This window comes from Vulpes vulpes, chromosome 15 (genome assembly GCF_048418805.1).
Source record: "Vulpes vulpes isolate BD-2025 chromosome 15, VulVul3, whole genome shotgun sequence".
In the NCBI taxonomy this organism is placed as follows: domain Eukaryota; kingdom Metazoa; phylum Chordata; class Mammalia; order Carnivora; family Canidae; genus Vulpes; species Vulpes vulpes.
The window spans coordinates 78,305,450-78,326,526 of NC_132794.1; the positions used below are offsets into that span (position 1 = coordinate 78,305,450).

The following is a 21,077-nucleotide window of genomic DNA, read 5'->3' on the forward strand; positions in this document are numbered from 1 at the left end:
AAGCCAAGGATTGTTCCTTGACGTCTAGCCTGCGAAGGGCAAGGGGAGTCGGGGTGGGGCTCTTGGGGCACCTCTTCCTGTGTGCACCTGGCACTGCGGGAGGTACCTCACACGCAGGTGCACACACATGCACACTCACATGCTCACACACATTTCTACACCCACAACGGTCACCCCGGAACATAGGTGCACATGGATATCATGGCCCTGCACACAGTGAGTAGTGCCTTTAATACACAGCATCCTTTTAAGACCGTGTCCAGTTTTAATAGATGTACTATGATCGTGTACTTTCTTCTAATCTGAACTCCTGTCTGTGTCCAACGGAAGTCCTTATTGGCCATTTCTCTCTATTATTTTTGTTTTCAATTTTGATTCATCTCTTAGCAAAATTCTGCACCTCCGTAAATGATTTTAATTGAGGGAGGATACCTAGGCTCATATTGTTTCTGAGCCCTTAGACATTCAGAATATCTTTCTGGCGTCTTCATGAAGGAGTGATTGTCAATTGGGCATAAAATCCAAAGCCTTACCTCTTGCCTCAGAAACCTCCAGCCTTGGGTGCCTTGTCTTCTAACTCTTTAATATCACATGGGAAAAGTCTTCTGCTGACAAGAGGTTGTTCCTTCGTGATAATAATCTTACTATTATCTTTTCAGCATGTTGGGTATGCATAGGATTCATTGTTCTTGATATTCAAGAATATCTGCAAAATAGATTTAGGAGCAAATCTTTTTTTTTTTTTTTTTGCCAATAATCCTAACAAACTTTATTATTTTTTTTTAATAAATTAATTTTTTATTGGTGTTCAATTAACCAACATACAGAATAACACCCAGTGCTCATCCCGTCAAGGGTCCCCCTCAGTGCCCGTCACCCACTCACCCCCACGCCCTGCCCACCTCCCCTTCCACCACCCCTACTTCGTTTCCCAGAGTTCGGAGTCTTTATGTTCTGTCTCCCTTTCTGATATTTCCCACACATTTCTTCTCCCTTCCCTTATATTCCCTTTCACTATTATTTATATTCCCCAAATGAATGAAAACATACACTGTTTGTCCTTCTAGGAGCAAATCTTGACTTAGTAATTCTCCCTGATTGTTTGGTTTCCATCTGGTCTCTATACTTAATTTTGTTGGGGTTTTATTTTATTTTGGTTTGGACTTTCCTTATAGTGGTGCTCTGTGGACGCTCCTTGTGTCTCTCTGTCTCACTCCTTCTCTCCCTTCCTTTTCTCTGTCTTCTATTCCTTTTCCCCTTCCTTCCTTTCCTGAGAATCCAGTCCTGGCTGAGACTCACTGCTGGTAGCCCCCAGAGTCTTTGTCCACCCACAGAATTACAGTATAAGCAACAAAGCAGCTCCTCTTTTTATTCTAGGGAACTTGGCATTTCTTTTGTATTGCAGAGGTGAGAAAACCCATTAATTTTGAAACAAATGTATGCAAATACATTTATTAATATAGGAAATAGGAAAATCGGTTATTGCTTCCTTTATAAATAATACAGGCTTAAGTTTTAAAGATATTACTTTTGCTAAAATGCATTAGACAGCTGTGAAAAAAATAACATTTTTCTTTGTGGTAATATCTTTAACCAGATTTGTAGCACTAACAATATTTCCTATGTATATATTATTTTTATTTAATACAGGTAATCTTTTTATTACCAAATCATATTGTTTCTCAGGAGATTACCATCAGCACTCATAAAAGCTGCAAAAGGAATCCAGGAGGACGAGAAGGCATCAATCTCCTGCAGATGTAAGGCTCCAGCTGCAGATTAAATATGCAAAGCTCTTAATATGTTTCAATGAGCCACTTGTTAGGTGCAGATTTATTTAAAAACACTCTCACCCTATTTTGCTTCCATTTCAATTTAAATCTGATGGTAGGCATCATCCCCTAATTTCAACCCAAGAGCAAAGTGACCTTGGAGAAAAGCCCCATCCTTAAATTGCCAGGGTACCGTGTTCCGTTGCAACCCCAGGGGCAACTGGCTTTCTCAGTGTCCCTGTCCGTGTGCAGAGGACGATCCAGGGAACTCACTGGATCCTCAAATCTGACTCAGAAAACTGACCAACCCACCAAGATGTCCAAATGTGGCTTGCCTCAGGTGTGTATCAGGTTCTGCCTTCACAGAAAGGGCTGAGACCCCCTTGCCCCACATGTAGGAGATCACGTGGTCCCCAGCCCTGGGGATTCCCCCAGTATGCTGGGGCAAGGGGGTCTCAGCTCTTTCTGTGAAAGGCAAAGAAAGCATGCTCTTTGGAGTAGCATCCATGGGATTGACCTGGTTCTGCCATCCACTGCTTTGATAGCCTTGGGAAAACCAATATATTCTGAGGATATTCAGTTTTCTGGTGTGCAGAATGGAAGGAAGTACAGTTCCCTCCTGACACATCTGCTGTGAGGATTAAGAGCTGACATATCTGTGTAAAGTGCCTGACACAGGGTAGACTTGACAAGAGAAGGCTGTCCCCCTTCTTCACCCTTCATCCCCCGCCTCAGGGGCCCCAATGCAGAGGAGGGCATTGTTATTCTGGTATCTACCCACTTGTTCTGGGGCCACAAGAACTCTGCAGAAGTTGGCAGAAGGAGGACAAGTTCTGTTAGAACAAAGGCCCAGCCCTGATGGGGATAAGTGAACTATCCAATCCTAGGGCGGTGTTTTTGGGGTGTCCCTAAACTTAAGTAGACCCAAAGCCCAGTTTCAGAAACTCATTCTTGAAGTCCTTCTGCCCCCAGCATCCTCATTCTTCCAACCGGACCTTTCTTCCTCCTCTCAACCCACAAGGTCACCTGATAAAGAGTGTGGCATCAACTAAAGAGATTTGATGATTCAGATGAGAGGAGCAGGCAATCCAAGGAAAGAATTTGCTTTAAGTCTTACATGGTCCGATCCAAGCTGCCGAGCTTGGGATACATCAGGCCACCTGTGGAAATGGGCCTTGGAACCAGGGCTGGCTGTGGAGAGTGTGCAGACGTCATGTCTTCATGAACCAGCTTCATGTCTCTGCGTGGCTGGTGTGCCTCCAGATCTTTGTCCTCAAACCTGTTCTCTCTTGTTAGGCTGCTCTGTTAGATATCAGCAGCACCCTGACCTAGCCTGCTTTCTTCCGCTTCTGTTCCTGGCCGTGGCCTTGCGTCTGCTCAGAACACTCTGCCTTCTTCTCTGTCACCAGGCTTGCAGACTCATCAGGGGCCCACTTCTCCAGGAAGCTTGCCCTGATTCCACATGGAATGGCTGACCTACCCTCTGTCCTGTAGTGGGTTCTTTGTATCCTGCCTGTGCCTGATTCAGAGTGGCCCCTTCACAAACACGGGGAATTGGTCAGATGAATGGCTGTGCTTTTCCTGTCTGTGATCTGAACCTAGATTTCTGAAATGGAGAATAAACAGTGCCTCTGGGGGAGCCTCAGTGCCAGGGTCCAGAGAATGGTTGAATGAACAGATTCATAAAAAAGCCATGGCACGTGTGTGTGGAGTGGCAAAAGAACATGTGTGGGAGTGAATGGAAAGAAAGCTTTAATGGTGGAACCCATGCCTCAGTGGCTATGGATGAGAGGAGACCACACAGGCAGTGCCTGCACATCTTTCTCACCACATGTAAGTGATCACATCAGCCCCCTTTTCTCTCAGGGAGGAAGCTTTGATGTGGCAGACAGAATGTTCCACAGTGTGAAGAACACATGGGAGTCGGCGTCCAGAGACAACATGAGTGATGTCAGGGAGCTGACTCCAGAGTTCTTTTACCTGCCTGAGTTTCTAATCAACTGCAACGGCGTGGAGTTCGGTGAGTAGAGGTGTAGCCAGGGAGGGCTGGGCAGTACATGGGTCACTCCTCTGAAGCTCATTGGTAATGACTAACTTTATCAATAACTTTGCTGGGCAATTAAATGAAAAGGCCCTTCACTAAACCAGCATGGTCATTGTGAGGTCTCCCCTTGATGGCAGCACTCAAAGATGAGGTGGGAGCCAAGGAAAGACACTAGGCCCTGGGCTGCCAGGATGGCTCTGAGCCACAGACCCACCTGACACCCTTCCTGTGAGGGTCTCCAGGGTCTCAGTCTGCAGTGAGAAGCCCTGCTAACAACCAGGTCTGGCCCTGCCTTCCTGAATGACATTGGGTAAGCCCCTACCCTTCTGTGGCCCCATTTTCCTCCATGGCCCACAAATGGGTTAACCTGGACTCTGGGAGTTGGACCCAGAGAAGCCGGGTCTGCTGGGAGAGTTTGCTAGCTGGAGGGCATCTAAAGGTGGTTGTATGGGGATACTGGCTCCTCCTCATCTTTCCTGTGCTTCAGGCCCCATCCCAGGATGAACCATGCCTTCTCATTAGTTTGGAATAGGAACAAACATTTCAGGAAGCCCAGTGAACAGTTCCCCTGGTGACTGTGTGTGTACCTTGGGAGCCTCTGCAACAAACATCAGGGTGACTGATGGAAGGGGATGTGTGGTCAGAGCCTGAGGCAGGGTGTGGGCAACTCTCCCCTCAGAGGACAAGAGATAAGATCACTCACACTGTAGAGGGCGCTTATGAACTGTCACCAGCACACACCTGTGCACCGGAGCTCTCCTCCCTCAGGGCTCTCCTTCCTCCAAAAGACATACAGGGTTATGCACCTTGAGCCAAAGCCAGGTGTGGGTGCAGGGGAGCACAGTTGAGCACAGGTGAGATCTGGCCACCACCCACGCATTCACCTCTTCTGCTGTGGTTTGCAGCCAGAATACCTGTGGAGCATTTAAAACAGGCCCCGGCCCATGGTCACACTCTGCAAGCTTGATCCATGGAACTTGGTGGCCTGGGCAGTGTTCAGGTTCTTGGATGCCTCACGTGCATCAAGAGACCCCAACCAACATGAAGGGTGTTTCCCACCAGATGCGGTGAGACCCATGAAAGCAGTGAGTCTGGGGTGGAAGCCGGCCTGGGCTGAGGGCAGTGCTCTGGGGACAGCACCACTCCTGCCCTGGAAATCGGTAGGGGCTCCTACAGACAGGGACAGGAACTAAGTTGCAGAGATGACACACGTGCCAAGGACCAGGGATCCTTAGTCATCCTGGAAAAAGAGGTTATTGAGCACCTGCTGTATGCAGAAACCTTTGTAGGCTTTGGGAATTTAGGTGGACCTCCTGGAACCAATTGTCCTGAAGACATTTACATTTTGTGCAGGGACAGGGACAGAGGGAAGGGATAGAAAATACAAACAGATAAATAAGTGAAAGATTGTCTGATGCTGAGAATTGTTATGAGGAAAGAAGGTAGGAAAATGGTTTAAGAGGGACTCCCAACATCCCTGTGTTATTCTGGTCTCCAGGAAGGAGCATCTGAGTTGGTGACAGGTGAGCTGAGACTAGACGGTAAGAAAAGCCACATCAGACACAAACCTGTAGGCCAGAGGAAGGAGGCGAAGGTTTTATTCTAGTTGTACCATGAAGGCTCTGGAGGGTTTAAGCAAGGCTATAACTAATGTTTATTGGGCAACCATCCTATGCCTGGAGTTTTTCTAAGCACATTATGCTTATTTCTCTTTTAATCCTTCCACCAGTAATCCATAAGCCAGTAATGAAAGCTGCCAATACAGCAGCCCGGGGGGGGGGGGATGGTAAGGGGGTGCCAATACTGCAGCTCCTACAGGTAGGAGAAGTGAATCCCTAAGAGATTAAGCAACATGCCCAAGGTTACGTGGCTAATGGGTAGGAGAGAGACTTGGGCTTGGATCCAGACTCCTCTTTCTAATGTCTGCAGAAGCTGCCTCTAAAAACCTTGCTATCCTCACTTTAAAAATGGAGATAAAATGCATAAATTATAGAGTTAAATGAAGATTCAATAAGATGTGTGCCAAACACCTAACATAGTGCCCTGGCATAGAGTTAGATGCTCAAAATACAATAGCTTTTACTGTTAGTGTGATTATCTCCTTACTGCTCTAGCCCTGGGTGGAAAGCCCCCAGATGAAAAGGCATAGAATAGTAGGGAAGAAAAAAGACAACAAACAATGACCACAGTACTGGCGTTTTATAGGACTTGTGAGTGAAGTACAAACCTGCCTGGGAAGCAGGGAGGGCCTTGTAGAAGGTCAAAGGCTTATAGACCAAGTAGGAATATTCTAGGCAGATGAGAGGGTGGGAGGCCACCAGACAGAAGATGCAGAAAGCAGTGAGGCCTGTGCAGGACACAGCTCTTAGCCTGATCTGCGTGGAATTAGAAGTCGTAGACAGCATGGGGTTTATACCCCCACACTCCTAGCCCAGTTTGGGCTCTCATTTACTCAAAGCTCTGCTGTTTCTCCCCTCACTCAGGCTGTATGCAAGATGGGACAGCACTGGGCGACGTGCAACTCCCTCCCTGGGCTGATGGAGACCCACGGAAATTCATCAGCCTGCATAGACAGGTGAGTTGACTAGGGTCATGCTCAAGGCCCTGGCATCCTGAATGGAGACCACAGTATCTTCTCAATCTCCATGGAGGCTTTCTGTGCAAGTAGAGGGCTACTTCTGAGCTTCTGAGGCTTTTATGTCTAGAGAGCCCAGAGAAGGTGCTAGGCTTCATGCTCCAGGTTAACAGGAAAAATCTCGGGTTCTGGGCTCTTTCAAGAGTTCCATGCCTTATGTCCTTATGCCAGTTTGTTGTAGGAATTACTGGAGGGGGCACATTCAGGTTCTTGTTCTTTTTGAATGCTCTGGAGGACAAGTTAGTATCTTTAGCTGGTCCTATAGGCGGTTTTGCCCTGGGCCATACTGCTCAGTATAGCTCAGAGAGAAGCTAGAGGCTCTGAGGCACTCCTATGGGCCAAAGGATGTGCCAGGCATAAGGAAGACTTGGCTTATTAACCAGAGAGGGTGATGTGGTAGGGGCCATTTGGATCAAATATATGCATTAGCACAAACCATGAAAATATGTGCAATTTCATTTGTCATCAGGGAAACATAAAGAAAAACCACGTGAAATGATGTTACATACTTATAAGAGTGGCTAAAATTTTAAATATTGACAAAACCAAGAGTAAGCAAGAATATGGAGCAGTCAGAATTCATTACACATTGTTGATAGGAAAAACAAAATGGTACAGCCACTTTGGAAAAAAAATTAGTAATTTCTTATGAAGTTGAAGATGCATTTGCCTTATCACCTGGCAATTCCATTTGTCTATATTGACCCAAGAGAAATGAAGACATGTCCACAGAAAAACATGCACATAAATATGCATTATTTTTATTCATGCTAATCAAAAACTGAAAACAACCCAAATGTCCAGCTACTGGTAATGGATAAACAAATGATACATCCACATAGTGGAATACTACTTAGCAATAATAAGAAACAGTTTACTGATACATGTAGTGATAGGAATTAATCTCAAAATCATATCCTAAGCAACAGAAGCCAAACCCAAAGCTCCATACTGTGGGATTCTATTTATGTGACATTATGGGAAAGGTAAAAGTATGCAGACTGAAGGTAGATCAGTAGTTACTGGAGTAGGGGATGATGGAAAAGTAATACAAGAGAACATTTTGAGTTGATGTAACTGTCATATCTCAGTTATGATGATACTTACATGATCACATGCATCTTTCAGTACACACTGAACTGTACATTTAAAAAGGGTGAAATTTATTGTATGTAAATTGTACCTAAGCAGAAAAAAAATCTAGGGTGGGCCTGAGTAGCAACAAAGCTGTACTTATTCCTCTGTCCTTATCCCTTGGCAAGGAGAAAATTCTTCCTTGGTTTATCCTTGCCTCTGGAAATTTAGTACTAGTAGTCATTTCTTCCACAATCCAATGGTCTTGAGTAGTTGGACCAGACATGAACTTGACCTCAGGTGGCAGCAACCCTCTGCCAATGTGTTCTCAGAAAAGTTCTTGGCTTGGGGTGAGTGGGAAGATTCACTACACAGGCCTGACTGCAGATGCCAATGGTCTAGTGGGGAGGCAGCTTGATTAAATAATCACACAAATAACAGGGAAATTATAACTGCACAAAATGCCACAAAGGAGAGATATTTATTCAGTGTCATCAGATATAGGTTAGAGGTGTGGCCCAGGGGAACTGGGTGGTGACAATAGTGGGGAGACCTCTTTTGGTAAAGATTAGGTTGGAGTGGGTTAGGATGTTAATGATCAATGTCAGTGAAAATATCAGAGTAGGAACCTCTGGACATACTCTACTCCATAAAAGCAATAAGAATAATGGCAAAGATTGTCATGAAAAACTTTTCAGAGCTCTGGAAATTAACTAGAGGCTTGGAAAAATCAAGGGAGTATTCCTTTGAGAAAAATGACTGAATATCTGAAATAATAGCAAGCTTTGTGGTGTTTTAACTTACACCATTCTCATTTCTCCTCTTTAGTGCCATAGTAGCTTAAAAAACCAACAGCCCACAATAACAGTGAAAACCAACAGCCTATCAGTCATTGGAGGGGGAAGAATGGGGTTGGGGCTCCTTCAAAGTCTCATACCCAGAGAACTGTCATTATTTGACCTGTTAATGGTTCCCTGAAAGGCCCCACCAGCAAGGCTATCTTTATATGATTGCAAAGATGGCAGAGTACAAAAGACTTTTCTTCAGTGATATTTGTGAAAAAATAAACCAGAGACAACTGTTTAACACCGTGGCTGCCAGAGGTAGTGGATATAATTGGCCAAACAATAGACTAACCAAAAAGCCTAAATGGAAAAACTAGGGAATGAGATATTTGTTAGGAGGCTTGAAACGATTTCAAAATATCCCTGGGATCTAGGATACACATATCTGTAGGATCGCTTTCATGTACAAGGCTGTGTTTATGCTCCTAAGGTCCTAAGATTCACTTTTGGCTGACATTGAGGCTCTGTGCAAGCAAGATATGAGGTAAAGGCAGAGTTTTTACCAGGCAGCTGCTACCTGGCTGAACATTGAAGCTATGAACGCAAAGCCCCTCCCTGGGCAAAGACTGGAATACTAACTGGTTCTAGGCATTTAAAGAAATCTTCATCCAATCATAAGAAGACCATTAAGCTAACAGAGCAGAGATTTCAGTGGCCACATACAACAAAAAAATACAGACTCTGTAGAACTGGTTCAGAAAAGTAACTAAATAAAAAAACAATAAGCAACAGTAACAACAACAACAAACCCTGGGGTAAGAGAAAAATCTGATTTCCAGAGTTGGCATATCATATTATCTAAAATGTCTGGTTTTCCACAAAAGTTATGAGACATGTAAAGGAAAAAGAGTACAGCTCATACAGAGGGGGAAATATGCTGTCAGTAGAAATATCCCTGTGGAACCCTAAACTTCGGACTTACTAGACAAGACTAAACCAGATATCATAAATAGGTTCAAAGCATTAAATAAAACTATGTTTAAAGGCCTAAAGGAGAGTATGACAATGAGAAAATATAAATAAAGAAATAGAAATTCTGCAAAGAAACCAAATAGAAATTGTGGAGCCAAGAAGTACAGTAACTGAGATGAAAAATTCACTAGAAGGGATCAATAGCAGGCAAAAGAAGAATCAACAAACTTGGAAGACAACTCAATTGAGATTACCCAGTCTGGGAAACAGGAAGAAATAAGTGAAGAGAAATGAGCAGAATCTAGGCATCTATAGAACACCATCAAACAGTAACATATACAAATTGGAAGTACCAAAGTTTCCAAAGTAGGAGAGAAAGGGGCAAAAATAATATTTGAAGAAATAATGTTCAAAAACATTCCAATTTTGATGCCAAGCATTAATTTATACATACAAGACATTCAATAAATTCCAAGTAGGGTAAATTCAAAGAGATCTATACTTAGACACATCATAAACTGTCAAAAAGGAAAGTCATAAGAAGAATCTTAAAAGCAACAAAAGCAACTCATCACTTACAAGGTGTCTTTAATAAGGTTAACGGTTAATATTTCATTAGAAACCACAGAAGTGGGACAACTGGGTGGCTCAGTTTAGTTGGGCATCTGCCTTTGGCTCAGGTCATGATCCTGAGGTCCTAGGATCGAGCCCCATGACTGACTCTCTGCTCCATGGAGAGTCTGCTTATTCCTCTTCCTGTGCCTCCACTCCCCCACCCCTGCTTGTGCTCTCTCATTCATGCTCTCTCTCATAAATAAATAAATAAATAAATAAATAAATAAATAAATAAATAAATAAATCTTAAAAAAGAAGAAACCATAGAGGTAAGAAAGCAGTGGTATGAAATATTCAGAGTGCTGAGAGACTATCAGCCAAGAATTTTATAGCCAGCAAAACTATTCTTCAAAACTGAGGAAATAAAGACATTTCCAGACAAATAAAACTAAAAGAATTTATCATTAGGAGACCTGCCCTTTAAGAAACACAAAGGGAGGGCAGCCCCAGTGGTGCAGCGGTTTAGCGCCGCCTGCAGCCCGGGGTGTGATCCTGGGGACCGAGTCCCAGGTCAGGCTTCCAGCATAGAGCCTGCTTCTCCCCCTCTGCCTGTGTCTCTGCCTCTCTTTCTCTCTCTGAATAAATAAATAAATCTTTAAAAAAAAAAAAAAAGAAAAGAAAAGAAACACAAAGGGAGTTCTTCATGCTAAAATAGAAGATAATAACTCAAGTCCACGTGAAGAAATAAAGGAGGTAAATGATAAGAAGGAAACAGAAATGATAAGGATTAGTAACAAAAATCCTGCTTGTGAAGGAGAGAACAAAGACAGAGAGTAGTACCTGGAGGAGATGGAAGGTTAAGGAAATGCTAAGATTTTCTTTTTTTATTTTAATAAGTAACTTTAAAAAGTAATGGGAAAGAGAGGGTGGATATACAAGGAAAGGAATAATATATTCTTGAGAAAGCAAGAGAATTTGGGATCTAAACTACAGGTAGAGGGCTAGCTTTAGATAAAAATTTGGGCAGATTCTGGCATTAAATAGAAGGAGGGGAGGTCAGGGGATTGCAGATGAAAGTTCGTTTATATATGTTGTCAGAAAGATATGGAAGTTTCCAACTGGTGGCTCTATTTTTCTGTGCAAAGTGGGAGGTGTGGCCAATGGCTGAAAGTAGACAGAGAGGGTCAGAGGTCAGGAGAGAGCAATAAATGTGAACTAGTTATCTCCAGTGATAATGCATGACTTGACCAGAGAAGCATTCTGAAGTTTTCTGGGAGTGCTCCAGGTCCATTTGAAATTGGTGACTCAGAATTATAGGATAACCAGTGTGGCCCCTTATGTGATGTTTTATGTGAGACATAAAATATTTGTTGTTTCAGAGCGCTGTGAAAAGACAGTATACACAATTTGATAGCATAAAAAGATGTATTAAGTTGAGTATTATTGAAATGATATACCACAAAGTCTAAGCTGCATCAAGATGTGGCTGAAAATAGGAGAGTGTTGATAGATTGCAAAGAAGTAAAAGGGTGAGGGGACTAGAAGTTTTGACAAGGTAGAAGAATAGCCTCAGAGAGTAGTTAAATAACCAGCAAGGTGAGGATGTGGCTTTCACCAATGGAGATGTTTGAAGGAGAGATTCTGAAGTTGGAGTACTTATGGATGCTGACATGAGTTAAGGTGTGTCTGCGGGAGTAGGTAGCTTTAGGTGGAGACAGGCAAAATCATTGGAGACGTAGCACTTAAGGAACTGAGAGGTGAAATATTGCAATCACTGAGGATGATGGCAGATCTTGGAGATGAAAGGAAGTCATGGCCAGGACTCACCATGTTTGATGAATGAGAAAAAAAAAGTGGGTAGATGGCAGCATTGTGGATGATGAGGCGGGCTAGAGTTAAATTCCATGAACTACAGAGGAGCAAAGTATTGTTCTTTTAGCAAGAAGGTAGAGGAACAATGGTCTGGAGGTGGCAGTGAGGACCAAGGAAGATACCAACACCACCTCTAGGCCCCAAGACATGGCATGTAACCCAGCAAGTAGCCACCACTGGGGGCTCAGGAGAGAGCCAGGCTTCATCTAAAGAAAGGAGGTAGAAAAGATACTCTAGAAGAGCTTAAAGATATGGGCTATGTGTTGGTAATAAGAGTAGAAAAAATGCCTGCAGGGAGGGTCAGGTGTCCTGGCCTATGGTCTTCCCTGATATATGACCATTCTGCTATTGCAGTCACCAGCAAGTGCTTTAATAAAAACATTTACAGAAGGCTCTTAGCTGTGCTCCAGGCCAGATAGTAGGCTTGGAAAAACCATGCCTTTCATCACAACTCTTGTGGCATTACCCAAGTGTGGCTTCTTGAAGCCACTTTGGCCGTATGCCTCAAAAAACTAATGTGGCATAGATGACCTGACTTCTATAGGCCCATGTCCTCCCAGAGGATCAGTGAGTGGTGCTTAGACAATCCCAAATGTATGTTTTTGAGTCTCAGAACACAGTCCTGAAGTTGGGCTCTGCTTAGTAGAAACAGGTGCCATTTCTCAGGTGAACTGGGATATTCCAAACCCTGGCCCACATTTCCTCTTGCTCATGGGTGGCAACTGTTGGGACATTTTGCCAACCTGGGTACCCTAATCTGAGCTGGTGTAATTCAACTGGCCTGTATCCATGAAGGATGGAGCATGCTTGGCTCCTCTGCTACCCTTCTTTCTGTCTCCTGATAGATGTCACCTTTAGTTGGAGGCAGATATTACTGGCTTACAATGGGAGCTGTGTTCCTGAGTGGGGTGAGGTTTAGGTGTCATGTGGAAACTTTAAGCTCAGAGTTAGTCTCCATGGCTGAGTCTGGAAATTCTCCTGTCCTCCTTCCTTGGAGACAGCAGCCTGCACGTGGGCAGAATGTTCCTCAAGGTCATCATAGATTTACCCTTTAGGTGTACAGATGAAATACTCTTGTCCATTGCATACTCTGGACTGAACATAAGTGTCCCGGTAAAGAAGCTCACATTCCTGGGAACAGTGCTGCACCTCAAAGGTAGATTCTACCCTTTTCCTTTAAGAGATCACTAAGAAAGGGCCTCACAGCCAATATGTCAATAATTTCTAGGTACTTGGGTACAGTGAGATGTGCTTAGCAAGGTTGGATAGCCCCTAAGGGATTCTGAGGCCTGGGAGTTGGGGACTGAGATAGTAGGTTCAAAAACATACCTGAACCTGCCCCAGGAGTGGAGCAATTATATCTATCAGCAGAAGATGGTGTTAATGGGAAGAGATAACACACATAAACCCCAAGCCAGTGCCTGGCACCTAGTAGGTGTGCAGTGTAGTCAATGTAGCTAACTTTACATGGAGCTCATTGTGCACCAGGCATGGACACAGACCATACCTCACATATCTCCACAAAGAAGGTATAATTATTTTCCCTAACTTGTAGATAAGGAAGATGAAGGAACTGGGGAACAGAGATGTTAAGGAGCGTCCATGGTAGTGCTGGAGTCCAGCCTGCTCCAGAACGGATTCTCCTAACTCCTACACTTAGTCTCAACCACCTGAATCTCTGATCAAAATCAGCTCTCCCTTTTTCTTATTTTGATCTCAACAGGACCCCAACACCTTATTTTCAGTCTTCCACTTAGATATGGAAGACACAAATATTCTGAACCTCCTGGTTATAGCACAGAGTGAATGAGCTAGGGTGATGGGAGCAGTCAGATCTGTTTTCCCACTAGCTGGAGGCAGGAATTAGATGGTCATTAGGTGGCCGATATGTTCTGCTCACTTAGTGCTCATCAAGCTGAGTGCAATGTCACATCTTCCCTGTGCAGAGCCAGCATCCTGATACGTGTGCCCCCTCCTGATCTGTGAAGAGGGCTCACAAGTCTAAGAGAGGCCTTCATTTTTCATGATCTTTGGGTTTTGGTTTCAGGCTCTGGAAAGTGACTTTGTCAGTGCCAACCTCCACCACTGGATCGACCTCATTTTTGGGTACAAGCAGCAGGGGTCAGCTGCGGTGGAAGCTGTTAATACCTTCCACCCCTACTTCTACGGTGACAAAATGGACCTCAGCAGCATCAGTGACCCCTTAATCAGGAGCACCATCCTGGGGTTTGTCAGCAACTTTGGACAGGTACCCAAACAGGTACAGCATCCATGTTCTTGGTCTTGCTTTCTCAAAAGAGTGTGTGAACTGTGAGCTTGAGAGTGAGAGTGAGGACATTTTCTCTTGGATAGAAACAAAAGGGAATTGAGGAGGGGTAATAGTCTCCCTACACCCCTCAACATCAGGGCTTACCCTTCTGTTACCATCCGATGTTGATGAGGGTGATGACGTCATTAATGATAATGATGAGGACTACATTCCCCTGTGACACATGTGACAGACACTACAGTAAATACACAGGATTTAATTCTTTATATGTGTGTCTACTCTGCAGAGTTGTTGTAAAGAGCCAATGCATGGAGACATCAAGTGCTTGAAAGTGTCTGCAGTATGATGGGCACTCCACAAATATCACTTACTAGTATGCCTCCCTCATTGAATCCCCTCATAAGCTCTGGGTATAGGGATTATTTTTTTTTATAGATCAGGAAGCTGAGGCTCAGAGAGGCTGAATAGGTAACTCGCCTGCAATTGCACTTTAGCAGATGGCAGAGGTAGAGCTCTAGCCCCATCTGGCTGGCCCCAAAGCCTATGTCATATCAGCAGAGGTGGGAGAGGATCTAAGTTCTGCCCCCGGGGCTCCTGGTGAAATTGATGGGGGTCCCACGTGGGCCTTTTGCTCCACTGGCTCCATCCTGCATCAGGATAGTCATGTAGCCATGTGAGTCTAGGTGTTTGTGTATGACATCCTGGTGAATGGTGTGCAAGGAGGAGCATTTATTTGACTGATCTCAGCTGTGTTGACCCTCGAACTTTGGTTCAGTGTGGAGAGGTTTTATTCCTAAGGACAGCCATCTGGGCTACTAGCGTGACCACATGGGCTGGGATCTCAGCCAAAAGCAGTCAGGAGCCATGCTGGGAAATGAATGCATAAGCCCAGCCAATTTCAGGGCCATCTTGGGCAGCAGTAACCATGAGGCTTGGATGGGCTCATCTTACAATGCAAAACTAGTAACATCTTTTCTACCTGGTCTTATGTGACATGCTCTGGGTTTGCTCAGCTCCCAGGGGAGGAGAATGTGAGAAATGCCTAGGGGTGACTTGGAGAATGGACATCCAAAGTGTGGGTTTGGCCAGGGAAGTCTTTGAAGAAAGGATTGAATTTCAGAAAGGAAGTTTAGGCAGCCTAATAGTTTCATTTCTTTAAGAAATGAAATAGTACAGATAAAGCAATTAAATAATTCAAAATAGTAGTTATCCCCACCCAGTTGTGTCCTGGGTGATATACTCACAGTCCATGTCCATGAGCAAAAATATTGTCACATCAGTGTGCTTGCAGAGTGCACACAATTTTAGATTCTGATTTTCTTTGGTGATGTATCATATGAGCTTTTAAAAAATATTTCTTTTTTTAAAAAAGATTTTATTTATTCACAAGAGACACAGAGAGAGAGGCAGAGACACAGGCAGAGGGAGAAGCAGGCTTCATGCAGGGAGCCCGATGTGAGACTCGATTCTGGAATTCTGGGATCACACCCTGAGCCAAAGGCAGACATCAACCACTAAGCCACCCAGACATCCCTACAAAAAATATTTCTAAGTAATTATCAGAATGAGAATTCCTCCAGTGATCCCTACCTAGAGGCAGGATTAAAATACTTCAGGACCGTGCATTGTGCTGTCAAGGGGCTGTGTGTGCTGAACCTGTGTCAGGCTCCCAGCCTGTGGTTCTTTAGTCATTCTTCTGTGTGAGGAGGGACATTCTTTATTAAATGCTCATTTAAAAATCACCTTTCTGATTTCTGTTTGCATTGCTCATCCACCCAGCTTTCCTAGTAGTCCAGTGTCTGACTGAGAGCTGTTCATGGAGCCTCGGCTGCTGTGACCCTTCCCCCAGCCCCACTCCACCAGCTGCCTCACCTCTACCACTGTGCCCAGCTGGGGCCAGCTCTCACCCCTCCCTTGTGGCACCCAGTGGATGTTTCCATCCAGGAGCAGAGGCATGGGCCTGATGGCTGGAAAAAACAGCCTAGTTGGGGAGAGGAGAGGATGGAGAGCTGTGGCAGCAGCAAGGTTCTGCCAGCAGCATAGCTTTGCACTTCATGTTTTGCCTGGTTATGCAAAAAGTTTGGCATTAGGGACAGTTTGACAGCAGAGATCTAAGAAAAATGAAAGTAAGAAATGCCACTAATGGGGTTTGTAAGGGAAAGGGGAAAAATAGGAGAAATAGCTCAAGCAAATGGAGGGAGATGTGTGATCTGGAGTGTGAAGAGGGTCATCCTGACCCCATGGTATGAGCTGCAGCTTGGCCAGGGCCCAGGAGCTCCTCAGTGAGGTCCCCGGCAGCATGGGGAAGATGACGGTTTGGCAGCCAGGAGGGCTACCTGTGCCAGTCGCCCTCTATGAGCTGGAGAAAGCGGCTGCCCCACTGAGCCCCAAGCCTCTTATCGACAACAGCTGAGGATTGCAACTGATTGTTCTGTTGATGCTGAACTCAGGAGCGAGCCCAGCTGGGGCAGCAAATTGGGGCACAGGTGCCGCTGTGACTTACATGGGGGAGACTCCTCCTCTGCCTTCTGTCCTTTTTTAAAAAAAATTATTTATTTATTTATTTATTTATTTATTTATTTATTTATTTATTTATTTATTTATTTATTTATTTATTCATGAGAGACAGAGAGAGAGAGAGAGAGGCAGAGACACAGGCAGAGGGAGAAGCAGGCTCCGTGCAAGGAGCCCAACATGGGACTTGATCCCAGGTCCCCAGGATAACACCCTGGGCTGCAGGTGGCGCTAAACCTCTGCCTTCTGTCCTTGACGACTTGTGTGGTCTGCATCTGTCCCCTGTTTTTCCAGCTTTTTACGAAACCCCATCCAGCCAGGACCGTTGCAGGCAAGCCTTCACCTGGAAAGGATGCTGTCGTGCCGGCGAGCCTGCCCAGCCACCCGCAGCCCTTTTTCTACAACCTGCAGGCGCTGAGGCCATCCCAGGTCACAGTCAAAGGTGACTACCTGGTCTGCTTTTTTTGGCACCCTGTCAGAGTTGTCCCTTCAGTGACCCTTGTTCTTTGGGAGGTTCATGGGTACAGATCCTTCAGGGTCTTGGGGTCTGATTTTGGATTGGCTGTGTCTCTGGTCACAGCAGGAATATGGGGAGGCCTCTGCCCTGGAAGGATCCAGAACTACCTGTGTTAGATCAAGGCAGACTCACTTGTCTGTCTAAGACACACATTCCTCTCTTTCCTTCACATATGTGTGGACACACACACCTCTCTTTCTTTCTTTCTCTTTCTTTATCTGGCACACACACACCCCTGCTCGCCTCCAAAGCCAAGTGGGGGAGTCCCAGATTTCCTGAGGGAGGATCACAGCCTCTGCTCCTCAGTACCCACAGCGACTGGTGCCCCCCAATCACTTAGGCAGACCTACAGTCCCTAGTCAAGAGCATCTGTTCTGGGGCAGACAGCCCTGTGGGAGTTCCAGCCGCACTGCTTCCTCAAGAAACTGTGTGTGTGAACTCTAAGGTCTGTGCCACCTGTGGGCTGCACTGCTTTTGAGAAATCCCACTACATGGGGTGACATTCTGGAGTCACATAAAGACATTCCAGGTTTGCTGGGGTTTGGTGGTGGGTCCCTTTTCTCCCTTCGCATCCAAGAACGGTGCCTTTGGCGCACCCCGCCCTGCTAGATAAGGTGCCTGAGAGAGGCAGGAAGGGAAGAGCCCCCCAAGGCTCCTGTGGCTTTGTGCCATCTGCCCAGATAGCCTCAGCCACTCCTCCTCCAGCATCAGCCCGTAGAGACACCGAAGACATGCATGGCCACATGCAAGCTTCATGTGTGTGCTAAAGCAGAGGAGGACCCAAGGGCCAGGGGACCCAGCTAAGGACCAGGGTCTAACATGGCCCCTGGAGTGAGGCCCCGAAGTGAGGTGCCTCGACAAGCAAGCAGCTCCAGCCCAGGCTTGTGCTTTGCCAGTCTGGGTGACCGGGCCATGGCTCCTCTCTGGGCCCAGTGAGTGTTGGGGTGTTCTCCATTGACTGTAAGTAAGCTCAACTATACTAACTGGGGAGTAGATATGTACCTCTTCTCTCTAGGTTCAGAATCCCCCAAGGGAGCCATTGGCCACATTGTCCCTACCGAGAAGACCATCCTGGCCGTGGAGAAGAACAAGGTGCTGCTGCCTCCTCTCTGGAACAGAACCTTCAGCTGGGGCTTTGATGACTTCAGCTGCTGCCTGGGGAACTATGGCTCTGACAAGGTGGGTGGCTTGGGATGCAGGGCAGGCAAGGGACCTTGGCCTCCATCTGTTGGGGCAGAGACAGCCAGGAGATGGGTGAGTCCAAGGCAGGCACAGCTGCCCAAACCCCACTGCCTCCATGTGGCTGTGCCCCCTGCCTGGGAGGGAGAGGGTTTGTGTGGCTAGGCTTAGGGCCCTCATGGGCCAAGCCTCCAATCTGTCCTCTAAGGAGCAGAGCTTGCAGGTTCCCGGGGCACGCTGTCACCTCACAGCAATCTCTGCCACTGGCAGGTCCCTTAGCTGCATGAAGACCACTCAGATTCTTGCTCATCCTGGGTGGGAAGTCCTAGGGTTCCTCTGGCCCTGGTCCTGCCTCAGAGTCAGAGGACACTCCCTGAGGATTCAGCTGGTGCCAGAAGCGAGTCATCTGGTCACTTTTTCTCAACCCTTGACTTAGGCCATCCAGTGGCCTCACTTCTTGCTGTTGCCCTGGCAGCCTCTGAGGATCCCTTCCCAGCCCCCCTCCCTTCCCACCCTAATTCCCACCCATCAATCACATGGCATTAACTCCCTGCCCACCTAGCTCTCTCTCCCCACCCCCAGCCTTCCCTACCCCTTCCTGAGGCAGCCAGAGACCAGTCCCAGATGTTACCGCCTCCTGAAAGCTGTCTCTGACCTCCTCAGGCTGAGTTGGCCTCCCAGGGCTCACTGTGTTCACAAGGACTTTTCGTAATGTCCCCAAAACTTCCAGCTCACTTGTCTCTCCCCACTCCTTAGAGTGTGAGATCTGTGGGAACGGGCTTGGCCTCCATCTGTTGAGGCAGAGACAGCCAGGAGATTGGCGATTTTGTCACCTGAGCCAGCTCCTAAACAAGTGACATGTCCCCCAGTTCTTGTGGCAGACAGGCAGGCCAGCAGTATCCAGACCTGCCTTTGCCTCTCTGTCACCCTGCTCTGGCCCCCAGCCCTGTGCTGGCTAGGGCACCAGTGCTCATCCCACTTGTCTTCTATAGATCATTATGACGTTCGAGAACCTGGCTGCCTGGGGCCGCTGTCTGTGTACTGTGTGCCCAACCCCCACAATGATCATCACCTCTGGAGCCAGCACTGTGGTGTGTGTGTGGGAGCTCAGCATAGCCAAAGGCCGCCCAAGGAGCCTGCACCTCAAGCAGGTATGGTGGCTTAGGTGGAGATGGTACCCAGAGCGGGTGTGTTGCCTGGGGTGGGTACAATACCCTAGTGTGGTCCGACTGCCTGAGCGTGGAAAGCCCTGCCTCCCTCAGGAGCAGAGGACACAGTGAAGCATTGGTGGCAGCACATGGCTCTGTGCTATTAGAGGACAACGGTTTCATGCCCCTGGTGGATTTGAGAAGCCCACAGGGCAGGTGCCTCCATGGAGACCCACGCCTCAGTGAGAGACACCACTTGTCTGTCTGAGCCAGTGAAACCAGTTTCCTTGCACTGGAGAACATTTTGGAATATGTGCCATGCACACTTCTATGTCGACAGCCTCATTTTACCTCCTCAACAACCCCATAAAATGGGTACTATTATCATCCATAGTTTACTGGGGAAAAAACTAGTTGCAAGGAAGTGACTTGCCCTAGAGCCAGAAATTGAAAGGCTATTTCAGAACAGAAGTGGATGTGCATGAGTAGAACAAAAGCAGAGGGACGGGGGCTGTATTCTGGCCCTGCCTTAGTTACCACCGCTGCTCTATCTAATACCAAGCAGAGTGTACCACTGCTTACCTAGGACTCCATACATTCATTTTATTCTTGTAGAGCAGGCACTGTTATTCCCGCTTCCACAGGAGGAAACTGAAGCTTGGAAAGAGCGAGTTTGCGTTTTAATCTAGGTCAGTCTAAACCGTGCCCCCTGCCTGTGCACCTTTGAACTTCCCTGAGAATACCACTGCAGCACACTTCCAACTCTAAAATGCAGTTTGTTTTTGCATCTGTATTTTAGTTAGCCATATAGACCCAAGATAACGAAAACCCAAATTAATCACACAAAACTCACCACGCGCCAGATTTCCTAACCTGAACATGTTTCACTAGAACCGATTCTGGATTTCTCTGGATGCTTCCCAAGCCATCCCCAGCACTTGCGCAGCGCACGGCGGGCACTCAGTGAACGTGCGGTGAAGGAATCCATCAGTCAATGCTGAGGGAGCTGATTAATGGTGCAGAGCAGTGGCTCCTGCTGGAGGGAGCTGTACAGGCCAAGTGCAGGCTACCTTCACCAGACTCTCCTGGGAGGTCCTTCAAAGCCAGCCTTGGAGTGCCCTGCCTTTTCACATTTTCACATTGTTCTGGGTTTCCTTGCTGCTTTCCACGAACTGCAGTCAGAGGGCTGGGTTCTTACTCTGGACCTAAGTGAAGAGACCGTGCGTTTCTCTCTGGACCCTTCCCCTATCCCAGGCACCACTCTGGGGATGGCCTGAGATCCAGCCTGACTGTGGAGCTGGTCTTGGGGGATGGGGAGGTGGCCTCCCATTGCTACTCCAAGGCTCCTTTTAGAAATGCAGATGTACTGTAAAAGCCCCAGTACTGACAGCATAAAAATGTAATTCATCATCTTCTCTTAGTTATAAATCAAAAGGAAAAGGCATGGGGAATCCCACACGCTTTCATTTCCTAGGCAAAATAAAGCATGTCGTCATTACCTATAGGGCTCACATGGCCTTGGGGATCCCCCAGACTACCAGCGAAGGGGTGGTCTCGGTGAAGGGGATCTGTCCCTGACTCGTTGACAAAGTCATCATTAACTAGTTTCATAAACAGTGTTTTTAAGTATTTTATTTTTTTAAAGATATTACATTAAAGACAAATTTCAAATTCTCTTCAAAGTTGAACAGTTCCCTCTAATCCCTAGAAAAGCTTTCATTGTTGCAGACCGCCATCCCCA

General features: G+C 46.4%; 1 protein-coding gene across 4 annotated transcripts in view; it reads left to right on the forward strand.

Annotated features, from left to right (window-relative positions):
* The window catches only part of WDFY4 (WDFY family member 4), a 286,883-nt gene that overhangs the window by 253,364 nt on the left and 12,442 nt on the right, over window positions 1–21,077 (forward strand). For 2 of the 4 annotated variants that reach the window (XM_025989725.2, XM_072739273.1), the window contains exons 52-57: window positions 3,639–3,792; window positions 6,300–6,391; window positions 13,757–13,969; window positions 16,787–16,934; window positions 18,004–18,188; window positions 19,181–19,339. In XM_025989725.2, the coding sequence (XP_025845510.2) occupies window positions 3,639–3,792; window positions 6,300–6,391; window positions 13,757–13,969; window positions 16,787–16,934; window positions 18,004–18,188; window positions 19,181–19,339 (951 nt within the window). Of the gene's footprint in view, window positions 1–3,638; window positions 3,793–6,299; window positions 6,392–13,756; window positions 13,970–16,786; window positions 16,935–18,003; window positions 18,189–19,180; window positions 19,340–21,077 lie in introns of those variants that run through there. The other 2 variants (XM_072739274.1, XR_011997478.1) reach the window with 2 other exon arrangements.